This window comes from Thalia democratica, chromosome 5 (genome assembly GCF_965202585.1).
Source record: "Thalia democratica chromosome 5, ktThaDemo2.hap1.1, whole genome shotgun sequence".
NCBI lineage: Eukaryota > Metazoa > Chordata > Thaliacea > Salpida > Salpidae > Thalia > Thalia democratica.
This window is the reverse complement of record NC_139169.1, coordinates 52,109,237-52,131,890: the sequence shown is the minus strand read 5'-3', so window position 1 is coordinate 52,131,890 and position 22,654 is coordinate 52,109,237. Positions and strand designations below refer to the sequence as shown.

At 29.3% G+C, this 22,654-nt stretch overlaps 1 protein-coding gene across 2 annotated transcripts in view; it reads left to right on the top strand.

The window, feature by feature from the left end:
• LOC145835714 (tubulin polyglutamylase complex subunit 2-like) overlaps nucleotides 1-22,654 on the top strand; it is a 38,741-nt gene that overhangs the window by 5,398 nt on the left and 10,689 nt on the right. The window contains exons 2-6 of one of the 2 annotated variants that reach the window (XM_082943418.1): nucleotides 231-407; nucleotides 692-832; nucleotides 13,629-13,730; nucleotides 17,886-18,055; nucleotides 18,490-18,580. In XM_082943418.1, coding sequence (XP_082799544.1) covers nucleotides 231-407; nucleotides 692-832; nucleotides 13,629-13,730; nucleotides 17,886-18,055; nucleotides 18,490-18,580 — 681 coding nt within the window. The remainder of the gene's footprint in view (nucleotides 1-230; nucleotides 408-691; nucleotides 833-13,628; nucleotides 13,731-17,885; nucleotides 18,056-18,489; nucleotides 18,581-22,654) is intronic. The other variant, XM_082943419.1, reaches the window with a different exon arrangement.

The following is a 22,654-nucleotide window of genomic DNA, read 5'->3' as shown; positions in this document are numbered from 1 at the left end:
TATTTTATGAATAACTTGTACCTGTTTACAGGCTTAAAATATAGATAAAAACGTAGACAAAATTCATTATTTTTAATACCTTTTTTATTATATAATACTGCTATTAAGTTTTTTTTAATCATATTAATTTAAAATAAAATGCACTATCCTGCAAAATATGTTTTAAAGATATAGTTGTTTTTAAAATAAAGTAAAATTTATAAATTAATTTTTAACTATTTTAAATTTAGAGAAAAGGTCAGAAATTAAAGAAGTTAACTTACGTGAGTATCTTCCATTAAAAGAAGTTAGGTTGAGAGAATGGGAACAAGACAATTGTACTAAATTACCTTCTGATATTAGAAATTTCTACTTAACATGTAATGGAATGTTACTCACATGGAGTGTATATAATAACAATAAAGATGGTAACAATATTAGTTATAATCATAAATGTGTTCTCAAAAGTAACTTCCTAATCAAATAGAATTGAAAGTTTATTCAAATTTATAAATCAACTTCAAATTCCTAGTAATAGTTTTAAAAATGGTGTAATAGAAATTTAAACAGTTGAGACTGTTGACTTTAATTTTAAATAGCCCTTTTATTATTTTAAACTCTTACTTTTTTCTTAAATTAACAAAAGTGTTTTTGACTTAATAAGTTAAGAGTTTTTTAGATAACCTTCTTTAATTTTTGCTGTATTTCCTAGATAAGTGTCAACCTGTTGGAAGAATGAGTATAAATTCAATAGCAAACTTAAATAAGGTATCTAAAACATGTTCTTCAAAATTAACCCAAACTAGTATTTCTTTCTCAGATAAGGACTTTTTTTCTGACGATAGTGATGAAGGTTTATTTTGTTTTTATTAGCAGTCAATAAAATTGTACAGTATTTTTTTATATAACAAATTAGTCATACAAATTCAAATAATTGCATTTGTATATTATTCAGTATCCTGTTACTATGAGAAACGCAAAAACTTTAAAATGTAATAATTAAAAAAATTACTTTAAATACAAATAATCAAGTTAAGACTACTAAAAGTTGTTGTTTTAGAAATATTGATAAATGGACACACTTTCTTTTGAAAATCTATATATAAGTTTATAACTGTTCAAAAATATAGGTCTAATCGTTTGCTAACAAAAGATCCTAGTGAAATAACTTCACTTGAATATAAATAAAAACAAATTGTACAGTAATCTTCCTTTATTGTACCAACATATGTTTCTGTGTGTTAACGAATCAACACACTTCAACTGGGTTCTGTAAAAAATAATTATTCTAATGAAAGAATAGAAGCATAGAATAAAGTAGGTGTATACATGTTTTCATTAAAATAAAATAATTTCTACAGATAATAGTTAATAACAGTTAAAATACTTAATATTAAATCCGACTGTTATAAAACTATATAATATTTGTAATTATGAAGTCTAAAATAAGTAAAGTAAACTAAAATACACAACAAAACAACAAATCATAATATAAACAAACCACTCACGTTAATGGAAAGAATAACTGATTCAAGTTTTACTGTTGTTAATGAATGAACAAAATACATTCATTACATCTAATAATTACGTCACAATATAAATGAGGTTATTTCAACTATTTAATTTGTATTGCAAAGTTTGTTAATTTAGTTTTTATGTTTTTAATCTATTTTGAACAAAAAAAAAAACATCAACCATTAGTTAGTGAATCAATAAAATTTTATAAAAAAATTTAATAAAATTTAACAACGGTGAAGATAATAAAAGTCACAGAAACTCGATGTAACATGTTATTATATATTAAATGCTTGTAATGATTAAATCAAAGTTATATACAATTAGGAAGCAGATTTAGTTCAAATGTAAAAATTAAAAATGAAAAAATTTAAAATTTTAGAAAGACAAAACACAAAAATAACCAAACTTGTTATTGAGCTTACAAAGTACTGAACGATAATAAAGTTACAGCGAAATACATAAAATCACAATAAATTAAATTGCATACATATTGTATTTAATAATTATTAAAATAATTGATTAAGTAGCAGTCGGGTGTTTAAATTAAATATCCCATGCAGATATTATCAGATATTATACAGATACATCTGATATAATACAGATATTATACAGATAATATCCCACACAGATACAGATATTATTAAATATCTCATACAGATTTTCAATACTTGTTTTCCTACTTACAGTATTTCTATAGTCTAGCTTGTTTTTTCTAGAACTAAATACTTTAAATTAGATATTGGTTTATTTGAGTTTGCAACAGCTGGTTGTGAGTTCACACTAGTGGCAGTGATCACATGATTGGATTGTTGATGTGTTAGTTTGTTGTAGCGCCGGTGAATACTTACTTGGGGATTTGAGCTTCATCGTTTTCCCACACTTTGTGGTTATTGATGTTAAAATTTTAGCCTTGTGAGTGTTTGCCAAATGGCGTGTCACCAAGGGTTTTGTTTTTTGAATAAAGGGTTAGGATTAGTTTTTATTTTGGTTAGTTAAACATTTTTCTTTTTAGTTTTTAGACAGATTTAGTTTTAATTTTAATTAAAACGTAATTTTTTTTACTTGGTAAATTTAAAAGATAGGTCAGGTGGAATAACATGTGATTAGCTCAAACTCACTTGCATGACCTTCAGAAAACGTTTATCGTTGTAGAGGGGAGAGTGGGTTTCTTCTGATGTTTTTCTACCTTAAAAAAAATATAAATTTAAATATTTAAAAGTAAACTTTGTTATGTATGAAAGTTAAAATGTAAAATAAGTAGTAGGTTTTTACTGCAGGTTTATACTTAGCATATGACCACTTTGTTGTTTTAGCTGTTAGATATCTTAATCTTGTTTAAATACTTTTTGGTAGATTAATGATTTTCTCTTTATAAGATTGTTGCTGGTTTTATCCATCCACGTATGTTTGCTTACAATAACATAAAAATTTGTAGATTACATTGTTGGTGTTAAGAATGAGTAGTTTATCTTTATTGTTAATCTAGAACACTTTATTGGTTCTAAAACAAAAATTTGAAGAATATAAAATAAAATAACCAGCAAAAAATAAAACCCAAATCATTTGGATTAAAATAAAAAAGTATTTTAATTAATCGTTTGAAATAGTTGATAAGATAAGTATTAAATATGCTAATTTTGGATAACAGGCCTGTACAAAAAAAAAAAAAAAAAAAGTCAACTAATAAGTTGAAAAATGTCAACAACAGCAGTTCTTAGATGTAAAAGAAATAGAAATATTTACTATTGTAAAGTAACTATTCAAACAAACCCAACGGTGATATTGTATCTCAGTTAAAATGGTCGTCAGCAAACAAGTAAAACAATAACTGTAAGAGTAGAAATACTATGCACAAAAGTTATAAAGCTTATTATGACGTAACTATAAGAATTAAAAATGAAGCTTATGCTTTGAATACCAATTTTGATATTTTAAGACTTGAAAATTATATAGGAAAGTTCAAGTTAAAAAACTTTAATGTATTTAGATAGTTTTTGCAATGTACAACTTAAAATCTTTGAAAATCATTAGAAACTATAAAGCTTATTGTTGTCTACAGTTTAAAATCCAAATATTTGAGTAAAAACAAAGAAATGTGACTAAAAAAGTGACTACTATGTAACTTCCCATCGTGACGTCTAACATCTTTCTTAACCCAGTTGAAACTATTGTTGTCGGTAAGAATGCTTAAGCAAAAATGCATAAACATATTTTCATCGTATTTTTCAAAAGAGAAGTTCTACTTGCAAACTTAAGGGATTTTTGAGTTGGTTTATAATAAAAGAGGGGTATAAATTTAAATTGTGGAGTTTCAGGAAAATTAGGTGCTTTTTGTTATCTAAATTTTCAAGCACTTGATTACGCCTAGGAAGTTTTGCCACGAGCTTAGTTCATTTAGTTCATTAACTTAGTTCGATTAGCATTTTTTTTGCAATTTCTAAAAATGTATAAACTTTAGATCCAATTATTTTCTTTGTCTTTAAAGCTAACTAAGATTTTTTTTTAAATTCTAGAGAATTTTGCCTTTAATTTTTTTAATAATCAATGGGATTGGGGTTTGACTTTTTGAGTGGCGCCCCTTAGAAAAAAATGTTCTTTTTTGGATATTTTTGCTCCAACCGATGTTTTAGCAAGAAAATATTATTTTTTTAAATAATATTTATACTTTGCCGATCGACTGATATAAAATTGTTACTTAGTTACGCGAACGTGGCTATCTACTGACTTAACGCGTTATAACAATATCAGTGACGGTTACTTAAATGTTTAGAATTGACTTAGCTAAATTATTTAGCTAAGTCGATATACGCGAATTTTAACTTAGACTATCATTTAAGCTTAGCCTAATTAAGTAGTGAGATTGTTAAAATCCTTATATACTAATATAAAGAAATCAAGTCTTAGAAACGAAAAGCTGTATTACAATGAATAGAAAATGTGATATAAAATAAAGCAAACTGTACAAATAAACTACTTTAATTCAAAAGTTCATATATAAAACAGTCGCCATCGTACAAGTGGTACGATGCAAACACAACACTTTTCAAGAAATAGACGTGTTATCAACTAAGACACTAAAAACTCTCTCACCAAAACAAGCGCGTTACTGAATTTAAGTGGTTTGAATAGTTTGAGAGAAAAGAAAGAAAGAAAACTGCTTTCGACTGAGAAGAACACTGTCAAAGTGTTACATTCTCTCCACTTATTTTGCCATTTTGGAATTTACACTTAGGGTTAAGAAAAATATTGTCTTTAATTAGTTTTGAATTTGTAAAAAACACTTAACAACCAATATAGAAGCATAAATGAAAAATGACCGCCGACTGTTGTCGACTTATATCTTGTTATTTGTAAAAAAGTATTACTTTACTTTGAAAATGTTCTAAAATCTGTTGATGACGTGCAGAATTAAAAAGTTTGAACAATTTACAAAATGACAAAAAAATGCTGAAAGAATTTTCAGAAGTTCTTTACTGATAGTACTCCCTTCTTGTTTACCGTACACGCTCCTCGTACATGCTTGGTTTCCTCATCTGTTCTCCACCTCGGCCACCGTACGCTGATGGTACATCAGATCTCTTCGTCTTCTTCGCTGACTCGTTGATGACTTTCGATTCTCGAGCACTTGTCGTGCGAAAGTGCAAATCGAGTGTAATTAACTACTTGAATTAATTTAATTACAAGTAAAAATATAAAGAAGACTTTTTTCAAGTATGTTTATAAGAAACTTAAAAACATTTATGCGTTCAGTTTAAACGAAGTATTTTCTACAAACTTTAAGCGTATTAAAAACATTTCACATTTAACACGAGTTAGTTGACAAAACAAGCAATCACATGCATTTCAAAAGTTTAAACTTGTTTTCGTAAAATATACAGCTAGTTAACTTTGTACTTATTTTTAAAACTTCAATATTCTAGGAAAGTTAAAAACAAAGTTGTTTGTTAACGTTTAAATACTAGATAAGATTTAAATAGCTCGAATGACCTTATTAAAAACGTGTTTTTATATGTACGCTGAGGTGTATAACAACAAAAAAATATGATAATAAAGTTTGTTACCAGCAATTACTAAGGTTATTATAGTACAACTGTAAATATTATAGTTCAAAGTTTGAACATAAAACTGTTGCTAAACAACAGATTGAAATTAAGTTTAACAAATTTGGGCAATTCTTTTTTAGTATTAGTAAGAGCTCGAAATAAAAATAAGTTAAAGTTTAAACTCTAAAAATACTCTTTAAATTTCTTACGACTCGATTTCGTACTAAGCTTTGTTCAGAAAGCTTCTTAGACTAGTTGTCTGCTACAATGAAATAAAAACAAACTACTATTTTGGTGGTTTGACTTTTCGTTTTAAGAGTTAATTAATGGTAAATTTTCAATAACATCTTAATTTGATTTTCCAGCGGTGAAAAATTGCGTTTGAAGTTATTCTCAAAGTTTCATAACGGTTTATTTTCTGACTAACAAGTTTTTAGATTTCAAAATCTTTAAGGCGCCATCGATGAAAAAATGTACCATAATAGTTCGTGATTAGTTTGAAAAATGCGTGCGATATCGTTTAGAGTTTTTTCGGTTTTAAATCGCCATTTGTGAAATATAAGCCAAACTAATTCGCGGTTTGTCATCATTATTATCAATCGTTTTGCGTTTCAAGTAATAAATGTGTTTTTTTGTTAAAATTTCACAATCGTGCTTAACATTTATTTTATTTTCGTCGTTTTGTGACGTCGCTGCTGTGCGTTTGTTTGGAGAAAAGGGCAACTTTCGTGAGTTCGTCGCTTTGCCGGACGAACTAATGCTGGAAGAAGTGTTTGTAGTCGCTGCTGTGCTTCCGGTCGTAGACGAGGATGATTTCCGTGCGTTTTTTGGTTTGACGGAAGACATTTCTGAAACGGCCGTTGGCTCTAATCCAGGGGTCGGCAAACTGCGGCCCGCGGGCCAAATGCGGCCCTTTAAGTCAAAATCTGCGGCCCGCGAGCTCCTTTTCAGCAAAAAATATACATTTTAAAAGCAATAAAAATCATATTTTTTGTGATAAAAACTTACATTTAGGCTCTTTATTAGTGGTCTAACATTACTCAATTTGTTATATTTTAGATCTTAAATAATATTTTTCTACTGATTGCTAGAATTTTTAAAGATAAATGCGGCCCTCAAAGATTTTTTTTCTAAATAGTGCGGCCCGCGAGCAAATTTTTCTAGAAAATTGGCCCGCGAGTCACATAAGGCTGTCGACCCCTGCTCTAATCGTTCTGGTGCTGGCTGCGGTTGTACTGACCATTGGGACTGCCCGTTGTGGTGCTGGCTAATATGGCTCGGATCGGTGGCGCTGACCGTTGACTCTGGCCCTGGTGATGGTGGCTGCGGTTGCCCAGACCGTTGGGACTGCCCGTTGTGGTGCTGGTTAGGACGGCTCAGATCGTTGGTGCTGGTCGTATAGGTGCTGGCTTCGGTGGCGCTGACCATTGACGCGGGCCCTGGTGATGCTGGCTGTGGTTGCTCAGAACGTTGGTTCCCATCAGATTTTTTTGTTGCATTACTTGACGCTGTACTTGTGACGTCATAATTCGGTAAGGCGATAGCGCGATTGCGTTTTGATTCTTTAGCAGCTATTCTGCGATCGAGTTTGGCTAATTCGGCTTCTAATTCGCGTAAATCTTGCAAAAATTTGCGCTTAAGTTTCTCACGAATTCTTTTGTCGGTGTCAAAATAACTTTAAGTTAGCGAGATTTCTGTGCTTAATTGTAATTGTACTGAAAAATGAACACATCTCCTTAGAAGGTAATATATTAGAAATTAAGACGAATTTTAGAAATTAGACTTCGTGAAGCCAGAAAAAATTTTCGGAGGGCAGCTAGAAAATGTGCTACTGAGTTTTGGTTAAAGGCTAGTGCCCGTATTCAGGCTGCTGCTGACAGAGGAGATACCAAATCAGTCTACGAAGGAATAAGAAAAGCAGTTGGACCAACAAAGAGGTCAATATCACCTTTGATATCTGATACTGGTGAAATCTTACACAGTAGGAATGAACAGTTGAGTAGATGGGTTGAACACTTTTCCCTTCTGTACTCTACACAGAATATTGTTACTAATGATGCCCTTAACAGAATGGATAGTCTACCAATGATGGATGACCTGGATAGCGTACCAACTACTGAAGAACTCAGTAAAGCCATTGATATGATGGCTCCGTGGAAAGCTCCAGGTAGTGACGGCATACCAGCGGACTTGGTCCGCAATTGTAAGTCATGCTTGTTACCTCATTTACATGATATTTTAGCCAAATGTTGGAGAGAAGGTATAGTGCCACAAGACATGCGTGATGCTAAGATCATAGTCTTATATAAAAACAAGGGTTCCAGATCGGACTGCAATAGTTACAGGGGAATTTCTCTTCTTGCGATTGCTGGTAAAGTTTTTGCAAGAGTGGTTCTTCCTCGTATTCAGAAGCTGGCTGAAAGAGTATATCCTGAGTCTCAATGTGGATTTAGGTCTAAAAGATCTACCACCGACATGATTTTTTCTGTACGTCAGTTACAAGAGAAATGTAATGAGCAGAACATGCCTTTGTACATCGCTTTCATTGACCTCACTAAAGCCTTTGACTTGGTAAGTAGAGAAGGACTATATGCTATACTGCTGAAAATTGGATGTCCTCCAAAATTATTCAGTATTGTGAAGTCTTTTCATACAAACACAAGGGCAACCATTCAATATGATGGTAGTGTATCTGATTCATTTGAAATCAAAAGTGGGGTAAAGCAAGGCTGCGTACTTGCTCCAACTTTGTTTGGAATCTTCTTTTCGATGCTATTAAAGCATGCTTTTAATTCATTAACTACTGGAATTAAGCTTCATACAAGAACTGACGGACACCTTTTCAACCCTTTAATCTAAGAGCTAAGCGAAATCTGAAGAAAGTCACCATACGTGATCTTTTATTTGCTGACGATGCTGCACTCGTGGCTCACTCTGCCCAAGACCTGCAGACACTGCTGAACCAGTTTTCTTCGGCATGCTCGGATTTCGGCCTTACTATAAGCCTTAAGAAGACTAAAATTCTAAGTCAAGGAACAAATATTTTACCATCAATCAAGATCAATTGTAAGGATATCGAGAATGTGGATAACTTTGTATACCTTGGCTCAAATGTTGCGTCTAACGCATCATTGGACAAAGAAATAAATAGTCGCATTGGCAAAGCATCAGGCACTTTCGCTCGCTTGACTGCAAGAGTTTAGGATAACCAAAAGCTAAGCATTCGAACAAAGGCTAGCGTTTACCGTTCCTGTGTCTGCAGTACTCTGCTTTACGGTAGCGAGACATGGACGTTACCTAGCGTACAGGAGAAGAAAATCAATACCTTCCACCTACGATGCCTTCGTCGCATCCTTGGAATTACATGGCAGCAAAAGATCACCAATGAGGAAGTATTGAGACGTACTGGTCTTACCACTGTGTACTTTACCCTCAGTCAGCGCAGGCTTCGCTGGCTCGGTCATATCCTGAGAATGAACACTGAGCGGATCCCAAAGTTTCTATTGTATGGCGAGTTGGTCGTTGGCAAACGAAACCGAGGACGTCCAAAATTACGTTTTAAGGATGTATGCAAGCGCGACCTAAAAAGCTTGAACATTGGAACTGATGATTGGGAGTTGCTTGCAAATGACCGTGCCAAATGGAGATCAACTATACACAAAAGACTGCAAGAAAGAGAAAAGGAATATTTTAGAAAAACGAAGAAGAAGATGAAGAATTAAGAAGCAGAATGAATTTAATTGTTTTTTTGTGTGTTTGTGTTTTGTTTATTGCATCACTGTGTATGTTTTTTTTTTTTTTTTAAACATGTAATTTTTTTTTTTTTTTTTTTCTCTGTGCACAACACGCATAGCCGATCTCGGCTGATAGCGGGCCTTATTATTATTATTATTATTATTAAGACGAATTATATTCTCTCACTATAGTATAATTCGTCGATGCCGTTGTATCTACAAACATTTTTGAATTTGGTAATCACGAATTCTATATGCGAGAATTCTTCGATAAGACTTAATAAGGGAAGGAATTTCAAAACAAATTCTATAACTTTTAGCTCCCTAAAGGCTTCAGTTAATATGGCGTAGTACTGTGTATTGCTAAATCCTTGATACTCGAACCATACAATTTTCTCGTACTGCGTTTTTTCGAGTATATCGCACCTACTTTGTCTTTTGCCAATCTCAGCTCTTAACAAATCAATTTTCTGATTAAAATTTCTGACTTCGATACAGGCTGTTATAATCGTTTTGAGACTATTGAGTTCTGACTCTATTACTTCGGTGCGCCTATATCCACCCCATTGGTGAGCTATATGGTCTGTTAAGTAGACCGGATCCCTACCGCGTTCGATAGACATTAAGCAGTTAGCTACGCGCTCTTCCCATAATACAAGTTGATAGATGTTAGTATTTAGACTTTGTAGTAACTAATCCAATGGGTCTCTTTCTAAGACGTTAAACTGGTTGTGATTACAACTAAGTTTTCTGTAGGCTACTGATTCGGGAGGACGATACGCGGGAAAATCAGAAATTAATAACTTAAACTTATTTTGTTTAAATTCATTCCAGTTCCTAACAAGTTGGCTGCTACTAGGCCTAGAATAGTCTATGTCCATAATACTGGTAGACATGTTTAAAGTCTTAATAAATTTTTAAACTAGTTTTAGGTAACCATCTACAAAACGTAGAAATTAAAAAAGAAGAAAATTACGGATTAATTAAGGTGCGTACTCAAATATCCAGGGTTACCATTTGCCGATCACACGATGCTTAGTTGTTACTTAGCTACGCGAACCTGGATATTAACTGACTTAACGCGTTATAACGATATCGGTGACGGTTACTTAAATGTTTAGAGTTGATTTAGCCAAATAACTTAAACTATCATTTAAGCTTAGCCTAATTAATTAGTAAGATGGTTAAAATGCTTAAATACTTATATAAAGAAATCGAGTCTTAGAAACAAAACGCTGTATTACCATGAATAGAAAATGCGATAGAAAATAAAGCAAACTGTACAAATAAATTACTTTAATTCAAAAGTTCATACAAAAAACAGTCGCCGTCGTACAAGTGTACAACGCGAATACAACACTTGCAAGAAAAAGACGTGTTATCAACTAAGACACTAAAAACTCTCTCACCAAAACAAGCGCGTTACTGAATTTAAGTGGTTTGAATAGTTTGAGAGAAAAGAAAGAAAGAAAACCGCTTTCGACTTAGAAGAACACTGTTGAAGTGTTACAATACTTTGCTGTGTTTTAAGGGTCAGTGTTTTTGTTTCCAAATTTCTAATTTTTTGAAAACATATACAAATATGCCCGATTGTAAATTTCAAAGACTCTCAATTTTTCAACGGTCACTGTAGCAAAAAAATAGTTTTTTAACATTTCTTAATATACTTAATTATGACTATTTTAATTGGTCCACGCTTTTTTATCTAAACTGTTTTTTAAGACATCACCCGTGCACGTTTTAATAAAGTTATCATTGTTTGAACATGAAGTCCCTCATAAAAAATATAAGACTTAAGAGTCTAATTAAAATGTTGTTGCTTTACATGTAAAAATAATTTAAAATTCCTGTTTTTTCCACATGTTTGACTATATTGTTAATTTTTTTGGCAACCCTGTAACATTGCTCATAGACAGAGAATTAGAGGTCAAATATTGTGCTTTTTCAATTAAAAATGCTTTGTTTTAACTTTATATAAAATAACCAATCTTTTGTAATTTTTTTTGTTTGTATAGAACTTAAGTGTTCTGACTATTTTAATTTGCTGTCCATAATTACTCCCAAGTATTTATTATTAGTTGTGTTTTTAACAACTGTTTACATGTTTTAACATTAAGATTTATACTTTTGCAAACAATCTTTTTTACTGGGTGTAGAAATGTCTGTTACTTTTAAGACTTAATTTGAGTTTGTTTACCATAAGTTAATCTGATACACTTTTAAATTTTATATTAAAATTTTTACTGTTATTTTAGTATTTTTTTTTATAATATTTTATATAAATTGTTCATTTTTAAAATTAAGGACGCTAAGTCTACTAGTATTACTCTGTAATTCATTTATATTAGTTAGGAATAATAATGATCTTAACACTGAGCCTTGTGTACCCTTGCTTCACTTTTTGTAGGTTGACTCATATCCTCCAAAGTTAACGAGCCGTGGCCTTCAATCTAAATATGCTCTAATTAATAAAGACATATTGCCTCTTACACCATAACATTCCAAATTCCTTAATAAGATATTTCTTTTTACAGATGTACAGTAACCATATTATATTAAATATAATATAAAGTTTTCTCATAACTAATATTAAGTTAAAGCAAGGGACTAAAAGAAACTTCATTTGTTTTATTTTGACTTAAAGACTTAAACATACTTTTGATATTGTGTTTTTTTTGGCGTAGTGTAATTTAGGTGGTGCACATCATCATGTAATCTTTTCCAGTTGTGTCACCTTTGCGAAAAGGACGTGATTGTCTGACCAAGATTGAACTCTTCGCTTTCACTACATTTCTCTGCACAAACTCCAAAGTTTTTACAATTTAAATCTTTTGTTCATTTTTGCCGTTTCTCAATATTTAAATTTTATATAAAAATTGTGTTTTTAACCATTCGATCTTCTCAGTCTCGGTTGCATAACAAACATTTACCAAAAGGGTGTAAACATTCTTTTCTAACGTTAGTTTCATGAGCCAAGATCTTGTATTTAGTCGGTAAAGTTATGATAGTCTGTGGTCGTTTGTATGTTACCATTACATTTTCATTTAGTTGTTTTTCTCTTTCTGTTAATCTCAGCAAGTTTGGAAAGCGTGTCGTTCAAACGCTTATGTTTTCGTTACTTTCCTTCATTTTTTTAGTTGGCGGTCTGAATCAGTCTTACCATTTTACTGTTTTTTCCTGCATCTCTACAACTAAATCCTTGCAAAAGTATGAATTTATGCACTTATCTTTCGATAGTTTTAGAGCTTCTAAATAATCGCAGTCACGCTCACACAACCTTCTTAATCTTATCAACTCATTAAGTACAATAGATTTGTAAATTGAGCGAGGATGAAAAGACCTTCCATTGGTGTAAACTCTATTGTTAGCGACGGGTTTCACAAAACTTTTTACGTAAAACCAACCTTTTTCTTTTTCATCTATGGTGTGATTGACATCCAAAAGCTCTAGTTCCTCGATGTTACTTTTATGAGGCATTTATCTTAAAATATGTTACAAATCATACTTTTCAAACACAAATTTAATTAACAAAATATTGGCAATTGAAACAGAGTTGTTATTTCCTGTAACAACTCCGTTTGTTTGCAAATAAAATGATGTTTTGTTTTGCACTACTACAATTTCTAAACAAAACACAGTAAGATCGACTAAAATCTTACTCACCTGTTTTGAATAATAAACAATGAACTTCACCGCACGATCAACAACAACAGCATCCGAGACAATCCTACGACCGGTTTCATCCTAATTAGGACTCATCAGGCAGAAATAATCGCGAGAAGCCGCTGTTGTGATCTTAAACAAGCGGGCTTTAATTCAAAGTACTGAAGCGACCGTTTGTGGGTAAAGTTGAAAAAATTGACACAGTTAAATCTATACAGAGACGTTGGGCTGTTTTGAATAGTTCATGGATTTTTCGATTGTATTTGACAAGCTAACTTTTACCAATTCACGACTTATGTTAGGGTATAAACGTTGCACATCTCCAGCGACTAAATTTTGTTTTGTTTTAGTTATTTGTGATAAACTTGTTTTTCATAAATCTAACTCTCCTAAAAAAATTTTGCTATCTTAACAGTATTAATTTGTATCATATTTACAAATTTTAATACTTATTTATTTAACTAATATCGCTAAAAAGCGTGTTACTATTAAAATTCTTATTTTGCCTGCAGATTGTACCAGTCGAGTTGGTATTTCAAAAATACTTGTACTCAAAACTTCGGATTTGTTTAAATTATGTGTTTTAAATAATGGGTAAGCATATGCAAATTCGTTACAGTAAGAGTGTTCGGCCATTGTTCCTTTAAATTTTGAGTAAGTTCCGTTTTATATTTTGTTTTATTTGTTTCAGACCGAAGTTGTAAACAACAATCTAGTTTTACTTCCAGAAACAAACTGTTTGAGTTAGATGATTGCAACGGTATAGGAAAAGTCTGCATTCTAATAAAAAACAGTATGTGTTGTTTTAGTTTTAATTTCAAGTTTTATTAAGCTGAAACACTTTAAGTTTTTTGAAACTTTTTCTACTACCTATTACTTTATGCATTACTTACATTATTAATTGTTCAATACTTCATCAGTAAACATATTTTTGTTAAGACTCTTTATTTTATGTGATATTTAGCATTATAGAATATGTTGTATTTTTATTGCAGTTATATAAATAAATAAATACCACATATGTTTTTGTGTGAAAACTTTATTCCGACTAACGGCGTTTCACTGCTCTCAAATAACAGATATAAAGAATAAAGAACAGATATACGGAGTCTATAAAATATTAACACACATTAGAAAAAAAAACATGCATAATTATGTATAATATTTAAGTGAGTAGTAACTATAAACGAACTTTAACGTTTAAAAACAAAGTTTGGAACAAAAATATAAAATTGTCTACATAAACTACAAATTTAATAAAAGCATTTACTAACCTCAAAAATGCTCTAAGAATAGGCAATTTTTTGAAAAGAAACATAAATTAAGTTGTGCAGATATGTTACGTCATAATAAATTTTACAAATTAATCAATAAGTTTCTCAGCTTAAAAACAAACTATGTAGCAAAATGTTTACTAAAAATTTAAACTAAATTTAAAATATTTATACAGTACAGTATACACGGTATATAATAAAATAGAGGAAACATGTAGTATTAAACTTAATGTTTGTGATTGTATATGATAATGTTGTGAAATAAATAAGTGCATAAGTAGACAGAGTTATTTAAAGTAGAATCGTCGGTTGTGGGGACAAATCTTCGATAAATCTTGCCGCTTATTCAGAAGTAGGTCTTTATCTTCTGCTGCAATTACTGCTCTTTCTGTATTGCAAGTTGGGCAAATTCTACTTACTCCGTTGGATGCATGTTTGATCTTTGAAACAATAGTCCACTCCATATTTGACCTTTTACCGTAAATGTGAAATTAGCTCCAGACATAATCCGATAAACGCGTGCTTTGTTTTTTATTTATATTTTTAAAATAAATAAGAAATATAAATAAAAAACAAAGCACGCGTTTATCGGATTATGTCTGGAGCTTTTATCACAGGTACGGTAAAAGGCCAAACATGGAGTGGAGTATTGTTTCAAAGCTCCAGACATAATCCGATAAACGCGTGCTTTGTTTTTTATTTATATTTTTAAAATATATATAAAATAAAAAATATAAATAAAAAACAAAGAACGTGTTTATCGGATTATGTCTGGAGCTTTTTCACAGGTACGGTAAAAGGCCAAACATGGAGTGGAGTATTGTTTCAAAGATCAAACATACATCCAACTGAGTAAGTAGAATTTGCCCAACTTGCAATACAGAAAGAGCAGTAATTGCAGCAGAAGATAAAGACCTACTTCTGAATAAGCGGCAAGATTTATCGAATATTTGTCCACACAACCGACGATTCTACTTTAAATAACTCTGTCTACTTATGCACTTATTTATTTCACAACATTTTCATATACAATCACAAACAATAAGTTTAATACTACATGTTTCCTCTATTTTATTATATACCGTGTATACTGTACTGTATAAATATTTTAAATTTAGTTTAAATTTTTAGTAAACATTTTGCTACATAGTTTGTTTTTAAGCTGAGAAACTTATTGATTAATTTGTAAAATTTATTATGACGTAACATATCTGCACAACTTAATTTATGTTTCTTTTCAAAAAATTGCCTATTCTTAGAGCATTTTTGAGGTTAGTAAATGCTTTTATTAAATTTGTAGTTTATGTAGACAATTTTATATTTTTGTTCCAAACTTTGTTTTTAAACGTTAAAGTTCGTTTATAGTTACTACTCACATAAATATTATACATAATTATACATGTTTTTTTTTCTAATGTGTGTTAATATTTTATAGACTCCGTAGATGTGTTCTTAAATTTATCTGAGAGCAGTGAAACGCCGTTAGTCGGAATAAAGTTTTCACACTAAAACATCTGTGGTATATATTCCGATAAGCTTAGCTTATCAGGATCTCTAGGATTTAACGCCTTTTAATGTTACATCTTATAAATAAATAAAAATATACAGTAATTTTCCTTTATTGTACCAACATATGTTTCTGTGTGTTAACGAATCAACACACTTCAACTGGGTTCTGTAAAAAAATAATTACTGTAATGTAAGAATAGAAGCATAGAATAAAGTAGGTGTATACATGTTTTCATTAAATTAAAATAATTTGTACAGATTTTTATAGATTAATAGTTAATTCTTACATTATTACATTAATCTTACATTAATAGTATATTCTTACATTGCAGCAATTATTTTTTACAGAACCCAGTTGAAGTGTGTTATTCCTCTACACACAGAAACATATGTTGGTATAATAAAGGAAGATTACTGTATAATTTGTTTTTATTTATATTCCAGTGAACTTGTTTCACTAGGATTTTTTGTTAGCAAACAATTAAATCTATGTTTTGAATATTTATTGCAGTTATATTAGTATTTTGTGATATTTTATATAAGAAATTAATTTTCAATAAAGTTAAATTTACTTAGGGCTTATAGGACGGTTTAACATTATTTTTACAAAATTAACATTAGCTCTTAAATGAAAGCTAAAAGTTTAAACTAGAATAAAAAATTTCACTAAGGTTTAAAATAGAGTCTTTTTTGTCAAAAGTTAGTGATACAAATCTGTAGACCGCAATTTTTTTTCTTGTCAATTTTCGCTAAAAACTTTTTTTAATTTTATTTTTAAGCTAAAAGCTATAAATTTTCAAGAAGTGTTACTTGAAGTAATTTTAAAACTTTGTGGGAACATATTAAAAAAAAAAGGATTATGAGATAAAATGGAAAAAAGTCTATTATACATGTTTATTAAAAAAAAGTTAAAAGCTAAAAAATACTTTTTACATTTTTTTAAAGCTTAAAAAAAAGTATACTGAGAAAAAATTGAGAGTATTTCTTCAAAATTTAAGAGAAGATACAATTTTACAAAAAAGTCTGTTTTTCGCCTTTTATAAAGAATTTTAAAAACTTTAATTAAGTTAAGGCCATAGGGGGGGGGGGGGGGTAGACCATGTTTTTTACAAGTTGATCTTATTTTATAGAGTTTTTACTAAGCTTCAAGATGCTTTTTACCGTTTTTAAAAATTCGAATTAGTTTTTGAGATATGACCGGCCAAAGTCGGGCCGCATAACAGGTTCCTTATGGGGAAGGAAAACTAAAACGGCGAAAAAAGACTAATGCATTCAAAATCTATCTCCTCCTTCATTTTTTAAGCAATCTTCTTCAAACTTTCACAGTCTATTCTTTATACAATAACAAAAAAACGTTATTTGTGACTTTAAAAAATTTCAAGTAAAAATACCTTTTTTTTGTAATTTTATGACAAAAATTAAAAAAAAAAGTGAATTTTCATCAAAAAAAATTTTTTTTTACAAAAAAAAGGTATTTTTACTTGAAATTTTTTAAAGTCACAAATAACGTTTTTTTGTTATTGTATAAAGAATAGACTGTGAAAGTTTGAAGAAGATTGCTTAAAAAATGAAGGAGGAGATAAATTTTGAATGCATTAGTCTTTTTTCGCCGTTTTAGTTTTCCTTCCCCATAAGGAACCTGTTATGCGGCCCGACTTTGGCCGGTCATATCTCAAAAACTAATTCGAATTTTTAAAAACGGTAAAAAGCATCTTGAAGCTTAGTAAAAACTCTATAAAATAAGATCAACTTGTAAAAAACATGGTCTACCCCCCCTATGGCCTTAATTACTAATTAATTTAATTAATAATTTTAAATACATTAAAAAGTAAATGATAGCTCAGTTGTTTATGTTAAAAATAAGATTAATAATAAAACAGATTACCCCTTTGTGGCCTTATTTGATTTTAAATATTATCATTTTTATAATTTGAAGTTCATGTTTATTTATAGGTTTATGATAAATGTGTAAAAAAATATTGAACTTTATTCATGTTTTAAATTATTTCGGTTTTAATGGATGTTAAAAAAATTAAATAACTAAACAGAACATTTATTAAGTTAAAGTATAGTAAAAAGTCTAATAAATTTAAATTCAGTCTGAATATTATTTATATTAATTTTATTAAAAATATTTGTTAAAAGCAAATAAATGTTTTCTTTAGATGAAACTCCTTTAAATTCGAACTCAGAAATATGGTTTATGGACAGATCACTAAATTGGTTTTTTGTCACAAGTTCGTTTTGTGATTACTACCGTATAATGATTTTAAGCATTGGAATACCTCATTGGCAATATTTATTTACTAAAGTAGGAGTGCCTCAACATACAAAGGTAATTGCTTTAAGCCCCTTTCAAAGGCAAAATCTTTGAATTAAACTTTATTTAAAATCAAAATTTATGACACAATATTCGAAACAAAATTATTTTACTTTTAAACGTAAAAAAATATAAAATGTGTGAAACTTGCTTAAGTTAAACGTTATAAGTTAAAATACATGTATTTTTAAAGAATTATCACTACTTGTATAAAAATTTTCATATATACTGCTTTAAAAAAAGTCTAGATGAATTTTGTGCTCATAAAGTATGTTTTTATTCGAATTATAAACTAATAAACTCAAACTTTTAACTAATTTAACTAAATACATAGTAAATATACTAAAATTATTTTTGTGAAGTTTAGTAAGTAATACTCGTACTAAAAGTATTAGAAAATACTATTATACTGATATAAAATTTGAAACTAATAAAACTTTTAATAAAAGAAATGGTACAAGCTAATGGCTCCAGTTCGTCTTAGTTTACATCAGCAAAATTTAAAATTGGATGACGACAGTTTATCTAAAGATAAAAAAGGTTATTAAAACTGTTTTTTAATTAATACTACATGTTTTTTTTTTTTATGAAGCAACATATATTTAAAAGTGATGCTTAGCTAAGTTTTAAATTAAAAACATTTAAGCATAAATAAGACTAGATTGTAATTATTTAGCTTTCATAACTAGGTAACTTTTTTAATTAATAAAATCGAGAGTTCTAATAAGAATTGAAAGTGTTTGTCAAATTTTACATAATTTAAACTGAAAAATCAAGATATAAGTAAGATGCTTTTACTCGGTAAAAAATTATTAAAGAAAAGCACCTTAATTTAAAACAGTTGTCTTTTTTGTAAAATGTTAATGTAGCGTTCATTCATGGTCTTTTAAAAAACCTATAGTTTGAAGTATGTGAAATAAAATTTAAAAGATTAAAACTTTGACTTTTAATGTAGGATATGATTATTAATAAAAAAGAGTAATTTACATAAAATTTGTCATAAGTTTTTATTTAGATACTTTTTGACTTAAAAAAAAGTTTTCAGATGTTTTTTTTTCATGTATGAAACATAAGTATTTTATCCACATGTCTTACTACTACAATTTTTTTTATAACTTAGAGGTTCTCAATAAAAATGTTTAAAAGAGCTTTATACTTAATACATCGTTTATATCCAAGTTAAGAGGGTTTAAAATTAAATTAATCTATACCAGTTCTAAATGTTGAACTATGTTGAGTATGTGGCGAAAACAGGTTTAACAAAGTAATCATTTCAAGTTGAAAGTTCATATATTAAAAAATATTTATTACAAATTCAGACAGTTACTAGTTTGCTAGATTGCATATTTTTTATTTTTATTTTCATTTTTATTTTTTATTACTTTGCATAATTTGTAATTTTAATTTTGCTTAGTTTGTCTTTTTAATTTTTTTTTACAGAATCGCAGTTTGATAATCCATTCTGCAATGAAATTTAGTTGCTGTCGGAATTTTAAATAAACATTTAAAAATATTTCAAAGAAATGCTATTAGTTTTGAAAATGTGCTAATACTATGAAAAAACCACTAAAACTAATTTATGCTATTGTTTTCGAATTTACCTCTCTTCTATATTCATTACTGAGAAATTTAAAATGTTTTATTTTTGCAAAAATAAAATTAGTTTAAGAAGTTTTTGAAAAAGTTGATATATCGAGTCTAGTTCAACGATTGTGATCTAGCTCTACTTTATTAATTCAGTTCAATTCTAGCTTTTAGCTATCACAGCTGTTTTTATATTAGCTTTTTAACTAGCTATTGTTGGTTTATATTTAAGAAAAATTAAAATTTTTGTCATATTTTTCAACGCCTGTAGTTCTAGTAATTTTGAGGCCAAAGAGGGGCAGTAAGCCACTTTTTTATAACTTGATACCATTTTAAACATCTTTAACTTAGATAGCAAATTATTTTTACCGTTTCTTAAAACTTAAGTTAGTTATAACCTACAGATAATTGTATGAAAGACACAAAATAATATACAAAAAATTACTATAACACGTATAATGGTGTAACACACTGATAATAAATTTTGTTGTTCTCAATTTAATTGTAACTAGTATTTATTTTGGCCATAATCAACAAAACTGAGTTATTTTGCATCGCCAATAAAATATAATGAACTTCACCACACCATCAACAACAAAAGCATCCGAGACAACCCACGACTGGTTTCGTCATTTTTATAATCAGACAGGCATACTCGCGAGAAACCACTGTTGAGCTTTATCCAAGCGGGTAAAGTACATAAGGGTAAATATTTATCACTTCAATTGTATAAATTTCAATAAATGCAATAAATTTTTTTAAGATGTAAAGTTATACGGAGTTAAGTTTTAGAGATCCAAACAAGTAGAGCTCATTGAAAAATATAAATATCTATTTATATACGCAACACTATTAACTTATGTACATATATATAAACAAAATTTAATTAGATTTGTTTATCTGAATAAATTTTAAACTTAGCCCACTTGGAAGGGATTTAAATTCTTTATTTTATAGTGCAAATAAAAAATGAAATATATTTAACTTATTTTTTTTTAACTTGGTTATTAAAACTTACACTATAATAATTTATACCTTGAACAAGTTCTTATCTTAAAATCATACTAGTGTTCTTTTTTAAACTTAAAATATAAGTGCATTAATCTAGCTTTTCTGATTTTTAATTTTAAGTATATATCTATGTTATGTACTTTTTACGTTTTAGATAACAATAAAAGTTTTCGACTTAAATTTAAGGAGAATGATCAATTCAAAATTTAAAATTTTATTAACAATACAATGTTTCACTCGCTTGAACCTAATCAAACAAGATCATCAGTTGAATAAAATTTTATTCAAATAGATTCTTATAAGATTAACTGATCAAACTGATGAATAATATTAACTAATCAAACGAGATCATCAGTTGAATAAAATCTTATTATAAAATAAGATTTTATTCAACTGATGATCTCGTTTGACTTGGTTCAAGCGAGTGAAGCATTGAATTTTTAATAGAATTTAAAATTTTAAATTGATATATTTATGTTACCATAAATATACCTAACTTATAAACACATAGTTTTGTCTGCTTTTTATTTTTATGTTAATCTTTTGCAGACTACGCTGAGCTGTTCATATTTTATGAGCTGCGAAGCACCTTAAACCTACAAAGTATTGCGTACAAAAACTTTGTGAATATTAAGACTTGGTAGTAGACAAATGACGAATACCGAATTAATAATAGAAAACTTATCATGAAAAAAAAATGTTGAAAAACAATAAAAGAAAAGCGATGTTAAATTCGGCGTGCGTAATAAAGGTTGCTCCATTCCAAAAGTTACATCGGTAGTGCAAGGAATATCTGCCAAATATATAACCTAGACCGCATGCAAAGACATCAGAAAGTATATAACATCTGTTTAAAAAAGGCAAGATATTTCAACAGCTTCAACAGCTTTGTACACAATCGACGGGTTTTCTACAAAAAATATTTTTGCGTACTTCCGCCTTTCCACTTTCACCTTTAAAAAAAAAAACAAAAATTTTAATGTACTTTTGTAATCAGCAAACCTAATTTTAGTCCACAGTTTTTTATTTATTATTAGTTTATACCAGGGTTTCCCAAAGTGGGCGATATCGCCCCCCTGGGGGCGATTTTAGTAATTCGGGGGGCGATAACTAGTAAGGGGGCGAAAAGGGGGCGATTTTAAAATTTTGGGTTGTCATAAAATTTTTACTTTATATCTTGCTATTTTACTAATTTTAACTTGCTATTAAATATTTGACTCTGAGGTAAAACTTAAACAAAAAAGTTTATTGTGTTTATGTGAAATATAGAGAAAAAATCAAGTACTTATGGCTCCTACTTTCATGTTAATTACATATATTTTCTTATTTAACAATTACATAGATCATAGACGATCGGAATTCCTCTCCCTATTTTTTAACCTGAAATACATGTTATTTAGGATCATAAATGCTTTGTAAAAATCTATGTTTTCTATATTAACTAAACCTCATGATACTTCCAATTGTTTTTTGAAAAGTTATTAAGTTAGACTAAGAAATAAAACTATACAGGGTTGCCAATTTACCTAAAAACCTGGAATTTGACAATTTACGCAAAAAAAATCTAAAATCTGGAACTTTTAACAATTTCAACATATTAAGTAGTAAAATTTCAATTTGACACAAAAAGCTATCATGTAGATAAAAATATAGATCCTTTTCGTGACAGATCTTTTTGAATAAAACGACTCACAGGAAACCTTCTCAGACTTACAAACTGGCCTTGAACTTAAAGTAATTTTTTCCAAAGAACGATATGAAAGCTTTTGGACTCAACAAAAACTAAGGCAAAAGTATCCAATCATTTGAGAGGAATTTAGATTGTTGTGTATAGTTTTTCCTTCTAGTTATGTTGTTGAGAAAGCTTTTAGTTTAGTTATCAACATCTTGAGCAAAATATCTAATCTAGATATTTGTAAAGGAGGTGACTTGAGGCTTTATTTGACTGATTTAGAATCAGATTAGAAAAATTTGCAAGCATTCATGAACCTCATCCTTCGCATTATATTACAATTCAGT